Consider the following 21,292-nt stretch of genomic DNA (forward strand, 5'->3'; position numbering starts at 1 on the left):
TCCAGCCAAGTTTTTTTACAGTGAGTTTGGCTGCACCAAGTATCCTGCAAGCTTCTGCTGTGTGATTTTTGGGATTTCATTTTCTTTGTTTTGCCTTAAGATAGATGCATATAATTCTTCTTTTTACAGTTGGCCTAGTGTTTAGGTGAGATAACTCTCACCTATGATACTATGATAAAGTACCATCATAAAGATTAATCATTATTTTTGAGATGTAGATAGGAACAAATTTATAGATTAGATCTTCGTAATTCTTCATTTTGAAAAGTTCCCATATGACTGCAGCCCTGTCTACAAACATGGGGTGTGCTGGTTAACTGAAGTTGATTAAAACCAAAAACTTGGTTAAGTATTTGCAGTTTCCTCTGTGCAGTTATTTATAGTGATTTAAAACTGTCAGAATACAGTGTGGACCTGCAAATGTGTAAATGTTCAGTTACACTAATCAAAGCCAGACATAACACTGTTTTCAGTGTGGATGTGTGTTTTTTCATTGGTTAAACTTAATGGATTTTTAAATTCTGTGTGGTGTTGGTTGCCAGTGGCCAGCATTGGTTGTACAGGAGGTGTGAACAAGAAGGGTGCTGGCTGTGGCTACACCTCTGTGACATGAAAATAACTGCACCCTCTCTGCCAGTCTGATTTTGAAATGTATATTGCTGGCTCTAAAAACCACATATAGGGATAGCTGAGAGTACAGAAAGAATGTGGGCAGGAATATAATTAATTCATAAGGGAGGGTTTTTGGGGGAGAAAACCACTCCTAGATTGAAATAAAATTTATCCTGAGAATGCTGAGTGCTGGACGTCTATTCATGAAATTTACCAACACAGAATGATTTGCCAGTGTGCAGTCTAGTAACCACCAGTGATGCTTAAATGCTTTCATATGCACATCTTCATTTCTCATGTGTCCATAACAGCTATATGGACTAGCCAGGAGAAGTTGTGGATGCCTCCTCCCTGGAGGAGTTCAAGATTAGGATGGGTGGAACTTTGAACATTTCTCCCCCATGCAGAAGGGTTGGAACGAGATGCCCTCTAATATCCCTTCCAACCAAAACCATTCTATGATTCGATGAAATACAGATCTGGCAGGTTTCCCTTCAGCTTTTAGTATATATTTGCTATAATCTTATCAAGGTTTGAGACCAATTTGGCAGTAAGGGCTAAATGGGCTTGGATACCAAGAATGCTTTAAGTCACAGGTTACAGTTGACATGGCCCTTCCTGTTCTTGAGGTGGGAGAAATGGTTGTGCTCCAGAAGTCAGTCAAGGAGGGTTCATTGCATCAGTGCCATGGGGTGGGCTGTGCAATTCCTTCTGCTGCTGTTGGCCCTCAGCTGCACCTGGGGTCTCAGTAGTGTCTGTTTCTAAGTGACTCCAGATCTCATAGCTTTAGAACTGGGAAGAAAACACCCACTTCTGGTGGGATCAGATTTATGTGGGTGCCTAATAATTGACTGGTGTTGGCAATAGTGCTGTGATTCTGCAGGCTGGTTTCCCTCAAATTACTCTTGTGTAACTAAAGTTCAACCAGTTTCAGCTCGTGCCAAATGACCACAATGCCACACTGAATAGTATTATTCATTTCTTACTTTCAGCACCATATTTATTGAAATTTCAGATGTAATGCCTGCAGAAATATGCACTCATTTCAAAGAGACTGGCTGGCCATTCTGTTTATTAATTCAGAAAAATGTCCCAGAAAAGTTGATTCCATGGCAGATAGAAAGTTCACAAATTCCTTTATAGAAGTGTGTATTGTTGTCCATTGTGAGGAGATGTAAAAGTATAATAATTAATTGAAGGAAAACACACATTTCAGTCTGAAGATACCTCTGCATTTGTTTCCAGCTCCTACTGCTGTCAGTTGCTTGAGGAATGATACAGGAATACACCCTTCTCATAAAGCTTTTGCCATGCAGATTAGGTCCCAGTGTCTTTTAGTCAGTAGTAACTTCACTGGAAAATGCAGTATTAATAAGTGATGAAACACTGAAACAGGTTGCTGAAGGAGGTGGTAAATGCCAGTCCCTGGAAATGTTCAAGGTCAGGTTGGACAAGGCTCTGAAAAACCTGATATAGTTGAAGATGTCCCTGCATGCTGCAGGGGGGTTGAACTAAGTAACTGTTAAAGGTCCCTTCCAACCCCAACTATTTTATGAATCTGTAATAATACTACTAAGCAGTCAAGGAGCTAGAAAGAACAAAAATGAAATGAAACTAATAAATACCAATGCCAGTGCAAAATAGGTAGTATGAAGATAGGTAACTATTTTATGGCCTTTTTATATTTTTAGGTCTTTTGCAAAATGTGTTTTAGTGGAACTAAAAATCATCTTCTAACCACTGATTAAGTGCTAGCATGGACCTCAGCAGTATCACCTAAAATCTGGTAGTCCTGGGATGTGTCTCCTTTTCGCATCCTCTTTTAAAGGCCTGGGTAAACCCACAGAACTGTGGTTTGTAGATGGGAATGCTTATGGGTATAAAGTTTGTTCAAGTTTATTTTCAGGGATGGTTTTGTTTTGTTTTGTTTTTGTTAACTGTGCCGTCCAGGTGGCCTGGCTTATAGATTTCTTCCCATGCTTTCCATGTGCCAGGATTGAGGGAAAGCTTATGTTCTTCAGGCAGCCCATTTCATTTGCCCTTGTTTCCCCACTACTTGTCTGCTAGGCTTTTGCTCCAGCTCCCTGACCACAGACTACTTAGCTACAAATTTTACTTTATAGAAAGTCCACTGCAGAGCAGTCAGATCCATCTTGTAAGGAACACTGAAGAGCAGCCCCAAATGGGTCCTAATATTGCTGGGAGATAGAAAACAGAGGATCAAAGGTGGGCTGAAGCAAGATGCCAAAGGATCCAGGAAATTTGTCAGGAGGTCCTGCAAGTTGTGGCTTCTTCATCCCCCTCCTTATTACCCTCAGCTTGTTTTTTTTTTTTTTAATATTATATTGTCACATTTATAATATGTTTATAATTTGAAAACCCTACCAAAGGATTTATCAAGATTCTGTATGCTTTATAGTCCTTTAGAAACCATCACATTTGTGGTGTATGTGTTGTATCCAACTCCTCTCTAATATTGAAATCTAATAATTATTTAAAGAGTTCAAAATGTTCCTGTACTCAAGTTTCACATTAAAGATTTTTTTCACAGGTAGAGGGGATAGTGTTTTTTTAGATCACATAGAACATTCTCCATGCATGGAGAATGCTGACAAACAGCTTTTTCTCCAGAAAAATTTAGCATTGTGTGTTTATAATTCCTGAAGCACTTTGTTTATCCCATTGGGGATGCATTGCAGTATCTCTAGGAGTGTCACTGGGCTCAGATCTCTAGCCAAATTATTTGCTTCATCATTTTTGAGGCTCCCTGCTGTCAGTTTTCCTATGAAATGTGCCAACCACAGAATGGCCTGAAAGGATCTCTTTGGCTTAAAATATCTGGATCCATCAAACTCCTCAAAAACTATCTTGTGCTGCACAGCAGTGAGTATCTTCTTCTTACGTCTTTCCTGTACTTCCATGGAACAGGAAATCTTTATATTAAGAAAAAAAACAAACAACAATCTGCCTTTTTTTCAGTGATGGCATCCTTTGAGGCCTGGCATAGTCTTCCATCCATACTGATTTCTTGTTTCCTGTTGAAGTGCCAGATAATCTGCCTTTCTAGCTTTATCAGAAAAGTCTTTTTATTGGTGCTGCTTTCCTCATCTCCAGACATTTCAGAGATTTAGTCATGTGTCTGTGTTCTGCTTTAGCTCACATACTTCTGTACAGGAATTGCCTATGAACCAGTTCTTGCCTCTGGGGCAGAGCACCCTCCTTGTGCAGTCTGGTGTCAGGCGAAGGTTGTGCTGCAGCAATTTATTGCTCTCACTGGGAGAGGTAAAACAAAGGAAGCATCTGCCTAAGTACTACACTGTTCAAGAGCTCTTGCAGAAACTTGGGGGCATCAACTGGTCCATGTGCAGCTTTTAAATACTCTTTTTAAAAAAGAGTTGGACTTAAGGGTTGGACTCGATGATCTCTGAGGTCCCTTCCAACCCAGCCTATTCTATGAGAATCACTAAAAGGATTTAGAGAAAGGTCATAATTTTTTTTTTAATCAGACAACTTAGTACTGCCAGTGTTCTCAGTGACCTTAATATGGATTTGTCACAGGTCATGATGGTGGTAAGTGGCTCAAAAATCGTGTTTCTCTCCTTTACTAAAACCGGAAGATTTACTCAATCATATCTATTTCAACTCTTTCCTCTACACATTGTCTATCTCCTGTTCTTCTGTTTGTCTTTAAAAATTTTTTTTTAGTTTGTCAAATGCCAATGCCATGTGCCAAAGATGAACATGTATTTTATATCTTCAGGTATTTTATGCTGCCTTGGACCAAATCTACCATGGGAAACATCCTCTTAAAAAATCAACTACTGAAATTTTAAAAGAAACACAGGAGAAAATTTATGGATTGCCATATGTACCTAATACAGTGAGTAGAAACATACTGTCTTTATAAGCTACACCTTTTCTTTGGTAGCATATTAGTACCCCTACCTTTCCCTGCCCCTTGCCCTGCATGCTCTCATGCTTACTCTTGTATTGTTATGTTGAAAGAGTTTTCTTTCTTTTAGCTGCTTTATCCAGAGAGAGTAAGGTGTTGGAAATTTTCAGCTGAAAGTAAAAATATAACGTGTACCTGGTTTTGCACAGGTGTAGTCTTGCATGCTGAACTTGATTATATTTTCTTTTATTTTTTTATTAAGGCAGACACTGGAAACAATATATTAGAAAGAGAATTTGTTCTAGCTTTGCAAAGGACTGCTTGTAAAAGGCTACAAAGCACTGTGCATGTTGGTGTTTGTATACTGCTAGTGTCAGCATGTGAGGGCAAGTCAGTGTGAAATAGGACTTGGGAGTGACTTTTTCTCACTGTACTGCTGTAACCTTCAGCATGTCACTTATTTATCCTGTCATGTGGTAGCTGAAAGTGTTAAAGCCTTGAGTTCTACTGAACTACATAATTTTGGTCTGCATCATGACTAATTATGCATGTGTTCTGTACTTTGTGTGACATGAAAAGGTGCAGTCTGCATAGGTGAAAATCATCCTGGGCTTTCTGGAGCTGAATTCCAGCCACAACATGGCCCAAATCACTGAAGTGTTTGATGCTTTAGTTAGAATACCAAGATCCTGTGTTTGTTTTCTGCTTCTCAGGAAATGTGTTTTTCTCTTAGCAAAAACGTGACTTTAGTTCTCTGAGAAGGGTGTTAAGAGATCCTTGCTTCAGCCTTTTCCTCACTGAAACTGTACTGCCTCTGCTAGCCTGGTGAAGTCAACCAAATAGAAGCAAGATATCTTCAGAATACAATGTCTGACTTAGTATTTTTCAAAGTGTTGTTTTACATTGCTCCTCTGTAGGTGTTATCACAGAATCACAGAATGTCAGGGGTTGAAAGATACCTTTGAAGATCATCGAGTCCAGTTCATCTGCCAGAGCAGGACCAAAACAAGGGGAGGTCACTCAGGTGCATCCAAAACAGGTCTTGAATGTTTCCAGAGAAGGAGATTCTACAACCTTGCTGGGGAGCCTGTTGCAGGGCTCTGTAACCCTTACAGTAAAGAAATTCTTCTTCATGTTGGGGTGGAACTTCTTGTGCTCTGTCTTGAATCCTTTGCCCCTTATCCTATCACAGGGCACAAGTGAGAAGAGGTTGTCCCTTCCTTCTTGATGCCCAGTCCTCATATATTTATACATGTTAATTAGATCCCCTCTCAGTCTTTTCCTCTCCAGACTAAAAAGCTCCAGGTCTCTCAGCCTTTCTTCATAAGGCAGGTGTTCCAGTCCCTTAATCATCCTCGTAGCCCTCTATTGTACTCTTTCTAGTAAATCTCTGTCCCTCTTGAACTGAGAGCCCATAGTGGGATGCAGTACTCTAGGTGAGGTCTCACTAGGGCAGAGTAGAGCAGGAGGAGAATCTCCCTCCATCTGCTGGACACACTCTTCTTGATGCACCCCAGGATACCATTAGCCTTCTTGGCCACAAGGGCACATTGCTGTCCCATGTATAACTTGTTGTCCACCATGACTCCAAGGTCCTTCTCCTCTCTAGCAGATTGTTTCCTAACCTGTACTGGTGCATTTTGTTGTTCCTTCCCAGGTGCAGGACTCTGCACTTGTTCTTATTGAACCTCTGTCGGTTCCTCTTGGCCCAGCTCTCCAGCAGTGAACAAAAGTTTCCTGCTTTGAAAGTTAGGCTGCATTTTTTGTTCCATTAAAATATTTTTTTTGTCAAGCTATTACCTTTAAAAGAGTGTAACATCTGGTATTAAGCAGAGCCTCAATATGAAAAGGGACATCAAGTTTTGGCCTGGAACTTTGTCCAAGCAAAATGTACTGTGAGCTTTTGAGCTTTTGAATTGTCAGATAGTACATGTTCTATACATTTTTTAATGTAAATTAGTAAGTCTAGTAAAAAATTGTAATACAATTTAAATTTCAGTAAAATTACATTAAAAGAATGTTACTGCTATGTAATTAATGTCTAATTTGCCTTGCTGTCCTTTGCTGCTCTTTCTTCCAAAGTTTTCAGTGTAGGTAAAAAAACCACAATGTTTTCAAAGTAAAAGGTTTTTTATTTAAGTGAGGAGAGCACATTCCTCCCTCTCATTTCACTTCTGAGCTAGACATTGAAATATGGTAAGAGAGACCAGCTTTCATTTTTGTCTGTCATTTGGCTAGGTACATACAGGGCTGGCAGGGAAAACAAGGTATTTTGATTATTTCAATTTTATCTACTCTCAGTATTTTTAGATTCAATTATGAATTGCTAAGTCAGGCTGTATACCTTAACTTAGTGTTTTTGGGTAAAAATAATTCTTCCTTGGTGAAGATCTTAATGCATTAATATGATTTTCTGTGGCAGCATGGTCTGCCAGGGCTGCACAAACATCCATTATTATAATGGATGATTCTCTTAATTCTCTCTTAGTGTTCTTGACAAGCAAGTAAACTTAGTAAGTATCCTCTGGATGTACTTGGGCTTTGGTTCCATTGTGCAGACTCATTTTCTGAAGTAATGACACAGCAGGTATCTTAGCAGATGAATTTCTGTCATCCCAAGGTACAGCTCAGATAACAGGACAATTTGTATGCATCTTTTTGTTATAGTATGTCCAAAATGAGGCACATGAACTACACCTAATAAGTAAACGGTGCTGTACCTATGCAGTGCTGTGTATTTTAAAGTAAACTGAAGCATCATCCTCTGCAAATATCAAGTCTTATGTGCCAACATTAAGAGGGAAGAAGAGGCTTTCAAAGTCTGTATTTGCCATTCAGATGTTTTGCAGGCATTGGGACAGTTTGCTTTGCATGCAGTAGTATTTGCATTGGCTGTGTTGACACAGGCAGTCACAGCAGCTGGTGCCACATGCAAGGCAAAAAGGAAGGATGGAGCAGACTGTGGACAGATGGAAGCACAGGAACAGCACTCCATAAGACCTTGTTTTCCTGAAGAATGCAAATCTTAATTTCTGTCTGGCCATTGCTTATCTGTTGAAAAGCACAGAGGGTTTACTGCTGGCTCATGGAGGATAGAATTCCAGTGGGATTTCTGTAATCTGTTACTGAATCCAGAAGCTGACTGTTGCCAGGCAGGAGGCAGGGAAATGCATCTGCTTGCCTGTTTTTGTAGTGTCTGGTGGTTTTGTTGCCAGAGAAGGTCTGTGTTCTGAATTTGGAAGATGAATAGAAATTTTGCACAGGCTGGATTCTTCAGTCCTTCTGATGCCTTTAAAAAGCAATCAGTCTTCCTTTAGACTCTTCTAAGAAAGCAAAATAAACCAAATAATAATGACTACACATTTTCCTTCTCTTTCTTCCTGGATGTACTTGGTGTTGAAATCTGTGTGCACTGGGGGAATTCAGTACTTATTCTACTCCTGCTTAAAACTTTTCTTCAAATGATTGCTTCTTTTGCATTTCTTGTGAAGCCAAGAGAGGCTTGCCTTGCAATTGAAAACAGTCTGCTTTTAGAGTATCTCTCCTGGTATCCTCTACCTTTGTCTCCAGGGTGCCCAGAGAGATTTTTTTAAAAAGGGATCAGGTGACGCTTTGATCAACCTGATATGTGATCAAAGTTTCTTCCCGTGATCTGTTGCTTAGTCCCCTGTCTGTCCCCCAAGTACAGACTTGAAAACTACTTTCCTTTAAGACAGTCATCAGAACTTCCCAATACACCATTTTTAGTTCTGCACCAAGCATAATAATTGCTATCTCCTGCTGTGGGTTTTGGTTCAGTATGGCAACAAAAAATGAGAGAGAGGGTAAACAGGCTCTGAATTGATAGTGGAGATTGCAGTTTCCTGCAATTACATTAAAGAGCTCCCAATAATGAAGTGGTTTTACAATAAGCACCAGCTGTCCAAATCATCATGCCTGAGTTTGGTTTGGGAAAATAGTATAGATTTGAATTATTGATACTTTTTTCCAAAAAATTGTTATTAACTTAAGTATTAACTTTCTGTCATTCTATTCAGGAAATTTGTTGGGAGATGCTGATTTGATGTGTGGTTTTGAGAAAAAGTGATTTTGATTTTGAAGGGTGAGGCACAGTGAATGTGGGTTCTTTTTCAGATTGCTGCCAAATAGTACATTTCGCATTTTTTTGAAATTACATGGTCTTCCATTAAGCTGTTTTTCTAGAAAAAAAAATTAATTTCTTTTGTGGTACTTGAATACAAAGTGTAACGTAGGAATTAATGCACATACATCACTATAATTACAATTCATAAGAGGAAACATGTTGCTATGCAGGGAGCTTTTTGGTATTTTTGGAATACTAAATAATTTGCTATGTATCTTTTTGCTCTAGCCTGTTAAGTACATATTAGTTCAGAAGGACCACCTCTACTGGTGCTGTAAAATTTACATCAGGTTATAGATTTCATTATGCTCATATATGTTTGTTCAGAGTGCAGGTTTCTTTGGCAGCATGAGAACTTCTTCATGGTCTATGGTTGGTAGTGTTGGGAGAGACCAAAACACCTGTGAGACCAAATACATTAGCCAGCCAAGTTTGCCAAGGGAAAACAAGGCAGGTATTGTTATAGATACCCTAGAGGGAAGAAGTGTATGAAAAAAAGGTGTATCACCAAAGTGGTTGTTAGTCTTTCTTCTTCCTGCAGCTGGGGGGACTCTGCCCAGACAGGGATCCTGACCTTGAAAGGCTCCACCTAGATCCTTGTCTTAACTTGCTGGGATTTGTCTGTCGTGTTCCTGACAAAGGAAATCTGTGGATGAGATGCAACCTAACATTTGGAGTACTTGCTCAGGAAGGCTGTCAGGCACTACAGGAAGACATGGCTTGCCATGGGTGCTGAGAACACAAGGTTTTTGTTACCAGGATGCTTATAAAGGCATTTGGGAGGGTGGTCAGTTGAAGAGGAGTTGGTGTCACTAGATGGAGAGAACTAGCTTGTCTGTAAAGGGGAAGTAGTTTCTGCATCACACATTGTCACCATGTGACCATGTCCCCTTTTCATTTTGTTGAAGAACACCTGAGAGCAATTCAGGTTGCAACTGTATGACTCTTTTTTCCTTCTTAGGGGCCTTTATTTAAGAGTTTGAAGTTGGCCTGACCTCATGCTTAGTTGTGCTGGGTAAGCCAAGGGGCCAAAAATGGAGACAGTGTTGTTTCTAAAGTTCTGTATCAGTCTTGTACTGATCATGGTCACTCTTGGTGTTGTGGTGCCACAGTGAAGAAGAGAACGCATTTTTTACCAGGCCTAATCCTCAGACTCCTGTGAGGGTTGGTTGGCACTCTGAAGTATCTTCTTATTAAATCTGCTGTCCATGTCATTGTGGCATCTGTTGTCTTAGGATTTCTTGTTGGGTCTTTGGAGTGACTAATGATGTGTAGTTATACCTGTGATCCTCTGTAACATTTCCTGTGAATGTCAGTAACACCATATAAAGAAAATAAATAGACTGGGCAAGAGATGAGGCAGCTGTCTTTAGATAAATAAGCGATAACCTCTGAAGGTAAAAGTGGTTTTAAATTCTGAAAACTTGATTGAAGTGGTGAACATGAATCTTGAAGTTATTTGCAAGGAATGCTAAGTAGTGGCTGCCTATTAAATTTAAACTGTGATTTCACTTCACACTTATTTTATCCAAATCTTTCCAAATTTGTCTTAGATTTATTAAGTTAAACATTTCATCTTGGAGCTTAAGCAGAACTGAAAGTTAGATTAAAGAAAATTAAAGAAAGCAGCTAAAAGGTAGAATTGTTGCTGTAGGCAAAGAGTTTTTAAATGGCCTCTACTGGGTTCAGGATGAGGGAGTAAAAATTATGAGGCTAGTAAAATCAGATGCTGAAAAGAACTAACTTGGCAAAAAAGTCTGTACATTTTAATGTCTGAGAAAAAGATGCTATTAAAAAAGTAGAAGCCTTATAAAAGTGAAAAGAAAGAGAAGACAGAGTAAGCTCTGGTAAGCCTAATGTAAAACTGTGGAATTTTCAAGGAGTTTAAAAACCAAAAAGTTTTTTTTTTTTAAATTGCTGAAACTCAAAAATTAGCTAAGTATGATGACTCAAAGAGACTGAAAGGATGACACAAACTAGTGTTCAAAGAAGACTTGGAAATAAGGAACCGAGCCCTTTAAAGACCTAACTAAGATAATTAAAATAAAGATCGTTGTATGACTGGAGACCATTGCTTAAAGAATACTAAAATAACTCAGAAGAATAAAGGCTAGAAATGCTAAGCTGCAAAATACAATTCGTGATGGTAAATAAACTTCCATAATTGCTGAAGAAAGAAGAGGAGAGTGGGAGACAGAAGAATCACAGAATTGTCGTGGTTGGAAAGGACCTCTGAGGTCACAGAGTCCAACCATACACACAGCAAGCAAAAAACCCAAACCCCTACAATCTCAGCCACTAGAGCAAGTCCTGAAGTGCCACAGCTACACTTTTCTTAAATACCTTCAAGGATGGTGACTCAACCACCTTTCTGGGCAGGCTGTGCTAGTGCCTGACCACTTTCAGTAAAAAAATTGTTCCTAATATCTAATCTAAACCTCCCCTGCTGCAATTTCAGACCATTTCCTTTGTTCTTGTCATTATTCACTTGGGAGAAGAGGCCAGCACCCACCATCCTACAGCCCCCCCCCCCAGGTAGTTGTAGAGGGCAATGAGGTCTCCTCAGCTTCCTGTTCTCCAAACTAAACATGCCCAGTTCCCTCTGCTGCTTCTCGTAGGACTTGTTCTCTAGGCCCATCACCAGCTTGATATCTCCCCTCTGGACAAGTTTCAGCACCTCAGTGTCCTTTTGTGAGGGGCTCAGAACTGAACTCAGTATTCCAGGTGCAGCCTCACCAGTGCTGAGTACAGAGGCACAATTCCTTCCCTTCTCCTGCTGACCACACTAATCCTGGCACAAGCCAGGATGCAAATGTCAAACAAAGCAGAAACACTCCATGTCTCTGCCTCAGCATTGGGTTTTTTGTTTTTTTTTTTAAATGAAATAGTTTTGATTAGGTAAGTAATGCCTCAGTTTTTTGGGAGGGATAGAAATACAACTGAGATTAAAGAATAGAAATTTAGAGTACAATTAGATGAGGTGTAGCCAGGTTGTCAGAATATTTAAGTTTGTGAAAGCAGTCAATTGATCTGTGAAAGCAGTCACTGACTCACAAACCTATGAAAACGTGGTAGTGCTGTTATAATAGCTACTTTTCTGAAGAGAGGAGAGCTTGGGAACTGTAGACTAATAATTTGGACTGTGTCACTCAATAAGCAGTATAACCAATTATTAAGCATCTCATTTGTACCTTGAGAACAATCAAGTGAGCAAAATGTGGTTTTGTTTAGAATAATGAGAGATTGAAAAAGTTTACCTTTCTTCTTAAGAAATTGGTTGACTTTGGAAATAGGAAGAAGGTGGTCAATAACATAAATCTAGAACTAGCAAGCTTTCTGACACTTGGAAATAGTAATTCTATAAGCAATCTGTGGAGCTATGGCTGAGGCAACATATAGAAAACATACTGAAAGGGCAGGTGAAAGCTTAGTTTCAATCTGGGACATTGGAAGGCACCAGGGTTATGTCCAGGAATTACTGCACTTCAGTGTTTTTTTAATGATTTGGATGAGAATTGGTTTAAAATATTTATAGAGTATCCTTTAATTGACAAAGGCTGCAGAAATCACGAATGGTAGAATTCAAATGATACAGATAATTTGGAGGGCTTGTTCAAAATGTCAGGAATTTTGTCCTTTCAAAAATAATCCAAAGTAGTTTGAATTAGAAAAGAAATTAAATCCGTAAGTATTTAAAGAAGAAAAGCCCAAAGAGCATGCTTTTATTTGTGGGCTGCTGTTAAAGGAAAACATACCTGTTTTTTTTATATACATTTTAGTACTTGATGATGGGAATGTAGCAGTGAGTAGGCAGTGCTGTGTCCTACAGTATGTATCTACACCTTAAAGAGATGTAGAAAAACAGAGGAGTGGTTTTGGGAAGGTTGTAGGTTTGGAAACATGACCTATGAAGAAAGTTTAGGAAATCAAGCTTATAGGGCAAGCAAAGAGAAAATTATGTGGGCACACGTGAGAGTGGATGGTCTGGTGTTTGAAACCTTTTATGAAAAAATATAATTGAAAATGAGTGTGATTATTTGTTTCTTATGAGTAAGCAAATAGTAGGATGGGAAAATTTGCTTTTATTTACTGTAAATATGATTATGGTTAGTACATAATCTTTTAAACTCTTGTCAGTCTTTTCCTTTATGGAAGAGGGAAGGAGATAGCCAGTAGATCTAGGATCTCCCTTACAGGGAGTTTTAAAAAAGCCACAGTTGTAGGTCACAGAAACAGATTTCATAGTAAAAGCAGAGAGCCTTCATAGTTGATTGCATTTCCACTTTTTCTTTCTCTTCAGTTACTTGAAGAGGCACTGGTGTTGCTCATATTCCACTTTTTGGAGTGTTTTGAAGAGAGATGAAGTCATATGTCATTACTCAACCTCTTGAAGTTTGTGTAACCCCTTCAAAGTAATTTTTTACCTTACCATGTTGGAAACCAAAGTTGTTTACACAAAGTGCAAATCCCTGGATTAGCTTTCATATGAACCTTCTTAAAAGTATACTATAAAATCAAGTTGAAGAGTCTGAGTCTGAGGAAAAGATTAATAAAGGAGTGCATAGTGAACTCAAGGGAAGTGATAGTTCTATAAATAATTAATAGCTAAAAGCCATTTCAGAAAGATTGGTGCCCTGCTGAGGTCAGTATTATAGTAGAAGCTGGGACTTTCAAAAGCTCTTAAAGTCACCCTTCAAGGTTTGTTTAGGTTTCTGTCTTTCTGGAGTTGAAGTCATTGAATGATAAAGAAAATGCTGATAGCAAATATTGTCAAGATTTGTTTTCCAGTGGTAACATGACACTATTCTCAGGGCAACTATCTACAGGAGCAGAGTGTTTACACATATCATGAGATATGAAGCACTTTTAAGGAAATTCTTTTTGTAAGTGTTAGCCTCATGAAACTCAAACATACTTTAGTGATAGTATTTACATGTAGCAGAGCATTTTAAGGAACAGTGCAGGAAGTAGTTGCATACATCTCTTGGTAACATTTTTAAACAGATGTGTGTGTGCTTTAGATATATATATATAAAGATGCAGATAGCTTTGTTTAGTTTTACATATTTCTGTTCTTAAATCTTATGGTTCCTTTTTTTCCCTCAGGATTGTAGTACTGAAGCTATATTTGATAGTGGTATATGTAACTGAATGTATCATTGCCATAAGTACAGGGTAGAGTGCCTGAAATGAGATGCTCATCAAAGGTAGTGTGAGATTGTCCTTTCTGTGACAAGCTTGCAGTCAAAACAGAAAAGAGGAGGTGGCATCTAGACTAAGAGGGGAGAAAAAGTAGTTTTGTTAAGTTTGTATTGCAGTTTGTAGCAGATCTGGGATAAGAATCTTGATCTCCTAAATTCTTGTCTGGAATGGCTCTGGCAAAAGATAGTAATGATCATTGCTGTAAAGCAGTAGCTGTCATTTTCTAGTGTAGATTCAGATCATTTACACGATTAAGTTGTACTGGCAAATAATTTTTGTAGTTCTAACAGTGCTTAAAATATTTCTCCTTTTTTTGTAAGAGCTTTCCTTAAGCAGCACTCATTATTTTTTTTTAAAGAAAAGGTCTATACTTAAAATGTGGTTTAATTGGTAAAATAGAATAAAAATCTTGGGCTTCAGTGTGAGTCTGTACCCCAAGGAAACCATGATAATCGGATTCTAGTTATCTTAGAATCATAGAATCATAGAATTGGCTGGGTTGGAAGGGACCTCAGAGATCATCAAGTCCAACCCTTGAACCACCGTTGCGGTTGCTAGACCATGGCACTGAGTGCCACGTCCAGTCTTTTTTTAAATATCTCCAGGGACGGAGAATCCACCACTTCAGTGGGCAGCCCATTCCAATGACGGATCACTCTTTCCGTAAAGAAATTCTTTCTAATATCTAACCTAAACTTCCCCTGGCACAACTTAAGTCCATGCCCTCTTGTCTTGTTGAAAGTCGTTTGGTAAAAGAGCCCAACCCCCACCTGGCTACACCCTCCTTTCAGGTAGTTGTAGAGAGCGATGAGGTCTCCCCTGAGCCGCCTCTTCTTTAGGCTGAACAACCCCAGTTCTCTCAGCCTCTCCTCGTAGGGTCTATGCTCGAGTCCCTTCACCAGCCTGGTTGCCCTCCTTTGGACCTGCTCCAGGACCTCGATATCCTTCCTGAACTGGGGGGCCCAGAACTGGACACAGTACTCAAGGTGTGGCCTCACGAGGGCTGAGTACAGGGGCAGAATCACTTCCTTGGACCTGCTGGCAATGCTGTTCCGGATACAGGCCAGGATGCCATTGGCTTTCTTGGCCACCTGGGCACACTGCTGGCTCATGTTCAGCTTCTTGTCGATCCAGACTCCCAGGTCCTTTTCTGCCTGGCTGCTCTCCAGCCACTCTGTCCCCAGCCTGTAGCGCTGCATGGGGTTGTTGTGGCCAAAGTGCAGGACCCGGCACTTGGCCGTGTTAAACCTCATCCCGTTGGAATCAGCCCAACTCTCCAGTCTGTCCAGGTCCCTCTGCAGAGCCCTCCTGCCTTCTAGTTGATCAACACTCCCCCCCAGCTTAGTGTCGTCTGCGAATTTGCTGATGATGGACTCAATCCCCTCATCTAAATCATCAATGAAGATGTTGAACAGAACTGGGCCCAACACTGATCCCTGGGGGACACCACTAGTGACCGGCCGCCAACTGGATGCAGCCCCGTTCAGCACCACTCTCTGGGCCCGGCAATGATTCATTAGCTTAGGCAGCTTTCATTAGCTAAGGCTTAGGCAGCAATTAGTGTTAATTGGTGATAGAATGGTGTGTGTGTGTATTATGCATGGATGTACATTTGTAGAGTTACATCTTACAAGGTGAAGGACTTGCTGGTAAATTGTCTGTTTCAATATTTATTATATTTTACTTTAAAGACTAGTTATAATGTTTACAAGTAGGACTGTCTGTCAACTTGTCCAAATAAGGTCAGAAAAAGGACACATTATAAAATAAAATTTCATGTCTCCATGTATTTTAATCCAAGTTTTAAGGATTGTAGAACAATGCAGATCATGCTTACAGCTTTTTGATGCCAGCATTCTTTGTTAGCTCCCATGTCCCTTTTCCCTTGGTCCCTTTTTGAGGAGGAGAGCAGAGGGTGAAAAGCAAATAGTTTTAAATTACTTTGCTGTAGCAGCTCAAATGCATTAATTGTTTATAAATAAGAATGAAATATTTTTTCATTTAGGTAATTAGAAGACCATATGGTACATATCTAGAGTCACCTAAGTGGTTAATTGCATGTTAAATTCCTTTCCTCTTCCCTAGTGTAAACAAATGCAAAAATATTTACATTCCCTGCCTTGCTAGATTTATTTATCGTTTTATAATAAAAACACTGAAGTGTTATAAATTGAAATCTTAATCTCTTGCTTGACTTGCTTTGTAAAATGCCAGTGATGTGTTTGGGTTGGTTTACTTTCTGTGCTTTCCCACTCCTAACTCCAGAAATGCACAACAGTGAACCACTGAAGAGTACTAAGCAAATTAGGGGCACAGCACAAGATGTGAGTTCTTAAAGTCAACTTTCTGTTATTCTAAACAAGATTAGAAACTGCAGGAAAGGAAGTGGTTTTAAAGATCTTTATTGGATTTTTATTATTGTGAAACTCTGGAATGGTGATGATGTAATTCTATAAAATTTAGAGGGGCTCAGGCCAAAAATAAAGTTAACTGAGCCAGCTGCTGCATACCTATGGGGAGTTGTTTCTGCCAGTCAGTGAGTGGTCTGGATTTTCCCCAGAGGTAGCCACTGGCACAAATAGTTTGTCATCTCTCTGCTCCAAAACTCATTAAATTGTTTCTTCAAGTGAGAATGAATGAGGATGTCATCAAAGCATGCTGTAAACTTAAGTAACAAACTAATGTAATAAGGAAAAGAAATTGGAGATTTGTTTCAGAATTAAAGAGAAAAATTTTTAAGCTGCAAGAGTCCGATTAGCACACTAATTCTGGGAGTCACTGTTTTGAATGAACAAGGCTGAATTATTCTGTACATGATGTTGTTGTAGTTCTGTGATGTGAAACCTCTGGAGTATCTTCCTTTAGATTCAAGTGAAGTGGTCTTAAGTTTCCATCTGAGTGAGACTATGGGAATGAAAAGGATGAAAACATAGCGGAGATGAAGGAAAAAAATGAGACCAGATCTGATTGTCAGATAACAACAGTTCTTCTTTTACTAAAGCACTTTTTCCCACTGGTATTTTAAAACAATGCATGCACAGCCAGTACATCCGAATGGGAAACTTAGGAAGCTAAATGTGGAACATCCCTCTGATCTGCACCCTGCAGTCAATTCACAATTTTTCTCTGCTGAAAGTGTCCTCAGAGCCCTTCACCTTTAACCTGCAGCTCTTTACGTCCCGTCTCCAGCTGTACGAGAGCTGACACAGTGTCAGGAAAATGCCTGTGCTTCTTTTTGGTGTGTTTGCAGCAGTGTGGTCCTGGAGTTCCACTTGCCATGGTAAACCTTGGTCTCAGCACAGGCAAATAATACCCTGTACTGATTTCTGTCCTAATTGCCATTCTCTCCTGGCTCCCAACTTACCAGAAGCCTGCAGCTTCTCTACAGCTCTCAGGAGTTTTCCACCTGTGCTGATAGCTAAATCCAAGGGCATTTGGAGCAATAGTACCAAGTTAGTGCCAAACCCAGGGGTTTTCCACCCAGTAGCCTCTGAAGGAGATAAGTTGGCAGCTCCTTTATGGGGTTTCCTGCCAGAATAAGAGTTTAATTAAGAAGAGGGAGGGCACCAAATATAATCTCCATCAAATATTGTTCCTTGTGGAAACTGTTCAACAACTTGCTGTAGCACACATTTTATAACACTTAAGTGTTGAAAATACTTTTCTTAACTTAGTGTTAGGTCTTTTCAGATTTTCACTTGTATTTTTTTTACTTAGGATGCAAAGTAAAATGGATTTAAATACACTTTAAAGTAGTTAAAATCACAGCAGAAACTGTGAAAAGAGCATTTTGAAAAATCAGAGTACTAGTCAAGAATGGGGGGTTTTTTCCCCTCCAAAATGTTGTAGTTTTTTAGCACTCTGTCCTTGTAATCTGAGGAGCTCCATAGAACAAAGATTACCTACACCAAACAAAAGCTGGGTTAGTATATATTAAGCTTCCTGTAGGTTTTTTGGTTTTTTTGGTTTTTTTTTTTTGTCTTTTTAGAATGACATCTTAATTTTCATATCCTATTATTTTTATGATAATCTTAAGAGTCTTTACAATGGGATAGAAAGCCATTGCATGTGGACTTTTGGAAATACTTCAGGTGTTGCGAGAAGATTAATAATGTTGGTGGAAAAAATGCCTCTTTAGTAACTGCAGTGGATCAGTCATGCACCTTTATTTCAGTCTGTTGTGTTGGATAAAAAGCAGGCATGAACATGACCTGTGGATGGCATATTGTAAGAACCCATGGGCTATGCTGTAGTTTATAAATGCCAGGAACGGGTTCACAGAACTTTTTGAAGTAGGTGATTGCTAGGAGTCTTCATTAAATTCCTAGCTGCTTACCAAAAATATGACATGTAATAAGGAGACAGCCCTAGTTCTACATGTCTAGCCTTCACCCTTTCCAAAGGGGAAATTATGTCTTTTTTCCTGTTGTTTTTAATTTTTTTGGTTTGGCTTTTTTGTTTAGGTTGGTTTTTTTCTTCTTCTTCTTTTTTGGTCTTGGTTTTTGATTTGTTTTTTTTTTTAACATGGAAAAATCATTGCATTGGAAATAACACAAGAAATCGTGTCATTTTGCATCTATAAGTAATTTTAGGGAAATGTTTTATGTAAAATTATGAACTTTTTAGTTTTAAATACATTTAGAGTGATGTTTTTATCTTTTATTGAGCATATAAATTTTTAAAGGAGTATTAACTTATATATTTTTGGGCTTTTTGAACATTTTGTTGCCTAGATTGTAATCTCATCTGTTTAAAGTATGAAGAGTTTTTTAATGCAAGCAGGTAGCTCCTTGTGTATTAGGGTAGAGGATGTGGCTTAATGTTTAAATATTTGTTTACATGCAGCAAAGTTAAGTTTTGGCAAGGTAATTGCTAGGATGGTACAGGGTCAGAAAATGTACTTGAGTAATGTCATATATAGTGGGTAATGGTGAAGTATTGAATGCTGGGGCTTCCCGGCCAGAAATTTTGAGTGAGGACTGAAAAAAATAGTGCCAGGGGATGACATGCTCAAGTTATTCATACTCTAGAGTGGGAATATCTGTACTGGTTAAAAAAAATATTTTCAAATCAAATATAGGCTTCCAACTTCATTAGGGAATAAGAGTGTTTATAATCAGATTTCCTTGACTGCTGTTTGTGACATGTTACAGGATGCCTTTGAGAACAGTATAGTCATGTAACTCGAGCTATCTAAAAGTAGCTTCTTTTTGTATTCCAATGAAGGAAGTCTCATCTATACCTTAACTGTCTTAGGCATGTATCTTAAGATTAATTGACTCATCCTCTGTTTCTTTTTCCTGTTTTGGAGACTGTCATGTTGAAAATGAATTGTTGAATTCACAACTTCATCATACTTGAGATCTCTCCCCAAATGCAGGGAGAGAGGTGATGAGTGTCTTTCCTTGGTCTTTCTATATCCTTTCCTTTCCTCTTTGGAAAGGAAGCAGTATGAAGTTTCTTATTTAAGTCTATTAGCAAATAGACTAAATTTGCTAATTAGCAAATCAGCTAAGGTCAAACAAAATGTCCAGAGGGAACAGAGGGAACTGTTTTAGGTGCAGACTCTGAAACAAACCTTTGGTCTTAGACAGGTTGCTAAGAGAATGTTTTCTCCTTCCTTGCTTGTGCCAGAGAGTTTCAACAAACCGAGTGAATGGAATATTTGATCATAATGCAGGTGAGCTGATTTAGGTACAGACCTTTAAGTGCAAGAGCATTTGATGTAACCAACGTAGTCTGAGCTGTTCAGGAAGACACACTGTCCTAGTTAAAGCTTATATAATTTCTTTCTGATGGGAGAGGTAGAAATATTCTTCCCTGTTTCAAGCTCATGGAAATTATTTTTGTTTGTCGCAGAAGAAGCAACTTGGATTTTTCACTGAAATTATCTATTTGGAAATAATTCAAATTTCTGAGTATGTGAAACCAATTCATCAGTAAAGCTTTCCACATTCCTGAGAGAGTTGTACTTCCAAGTTGAAACTTTTAATCCTAACTTGGAAAACTAACTGTACAATAAAATAAAAGCAGACATGTTTTCCTGCTCAGTCTTCTAATAATGTATGCTTTCTGATCTATTTCAAAATGTGCTTTTAGTTTAGTGATTATGGTTATAATTAAGGGACTAGAAAAACTGCAGCTAAAAAGTATAAGCACTGCAACCACTGTACTTTTCAGAGCAAACTGGAGACTCTGGATCCAAGCTGAATACTTTTACATGCTTGCATTAAAATACGTTACAGTTGGTGTTTACTTTAAAGAAAAGAAAAAAAAAAGTTGATAGTTCATAAGAATTTGCATAATGCATCAGGACCCACAGGAAGACTGAAGACTGGAGACATTTTTTCACATCCTCTGACTTTGCTGCTCCTACATTAAGTTTGTTGTATGAGCTACTGGTACAGGCTGGATTGCTCACCCTTGGCAAATTCTGTCTGTTCTGGACACCTGTTGTAGGGTGGAAACAGCTACCTTGTGAAAAGTAGCATTTGAATGGCTGAATTGCTGGTAACTTTGAGAACTTTATTTGTAGATGTTGCTCAGAAAAGGAAGCTAACAACTTTGTTTCTCGTAAGCTGCTAATCTAGATTTTAGACCACTATGTCCTACCTTTTTTGAGGCAGAAAGACTGATTAAATGCCAGATACTTTCTTTTTCACATTTTCAGTTGATCATTTTTTTTAAACATACGTCTTTGACTTGGCTAATGGATAATTAGATGATGATCAGAACTTTCTTGAATAAGAAATGGAGTTTACTTCAGCTGTCAGAATCAGGAAATTATTACTTACTGTGTGAGAAAGGATCATGGTTGAAGATAAATAGCTCTTGAAAACTGCTAATACCCCTTCGCTTTCCCCTTTGGCTGCCTCAGAATTCCAGCCATTGACTCTAGGATAAGAACATGCCTATGACATGCCATGGATTTTAAACTTAAAACATCTGTTACTCTACTTTATTGTTTTTCTTGTTTTCCATAGTACCTACAAAAATCTTGACAACAGTCATATCACCAGAATGTTGAGTTTAGACTTTAGACAAATGAGATATGGAACTTAGGTGATTTTCAGAACTCTCTCCCTGTCAATAATTTGAATCATTCTGTTACAGTTAGGAAAAAAATATTTCTGTGAAAGTAAGGCTGATACTTACAATTTTCTCTGCTAAGGAAATGAAAGTAAACGGTCAATATAAACAGCATTAAAACAGGAGTCCATCATCACTGGAATGAATCACAAAGCCAATTAGCAATACATAAATGAGTAATAATATAATCAGGGATGATAATCTGCCGTTTATATGCATTTTAAAATGTGCAAGCAAACCCACGAAAGGCGAGATTGCGTGTGGATGTAATTTGTATACCTTCAAGTTCTTTGGCATATAGGAAGATCTAGTCTTACAATTTTCCAAGTCCCTGTTATAATTTTTTTGTGGCT

At 38.7% G+C, this 21,292-nt stretch overlaps 1 protein-coding gene across 2 annotated transcripts in view; it reads left to right on the plus strand.

The window, feature by feature from the left end:
• The window catches only part of MIPEP (mitochondrial intermediate peptidase), a 71,516-nt gene that overhangs the window by 37,404 nt on the left and 12,820 nt on the right, over positions 1 to 21,292 (plus strand). For both annotated transcript variants that reach the window (XR_003988656.1, XM_030466834.1), the window contains exon 16: positions 4,373 to 4,492. Coding sequence is in view for 1 of the 2 variants with exons in the window: in XM_030466834.1 (XP_030322694.1) it covers positions 4,373 to 4,492 (120 nt within the window). In the remaining variant the exon portion in view is untranslated. The remainder of the gene's footprint in view (positions 1 to 4,372; positions 4,493 to 21,292) is intronic.

This window comes from Calypte anna, chromosome 1, assembly GCF_003957555.1.
Source record: "Calypte anna isolate BGI_N300 chromosome 1, bCalAnn1_v1.p, whole genome shotgun sequence".
Lineage (NCBI taxonomy): Eukaryota > Metazoa > Chordata > Aves > Apodiformes > Trochilidae > Calypte > Calypte anna.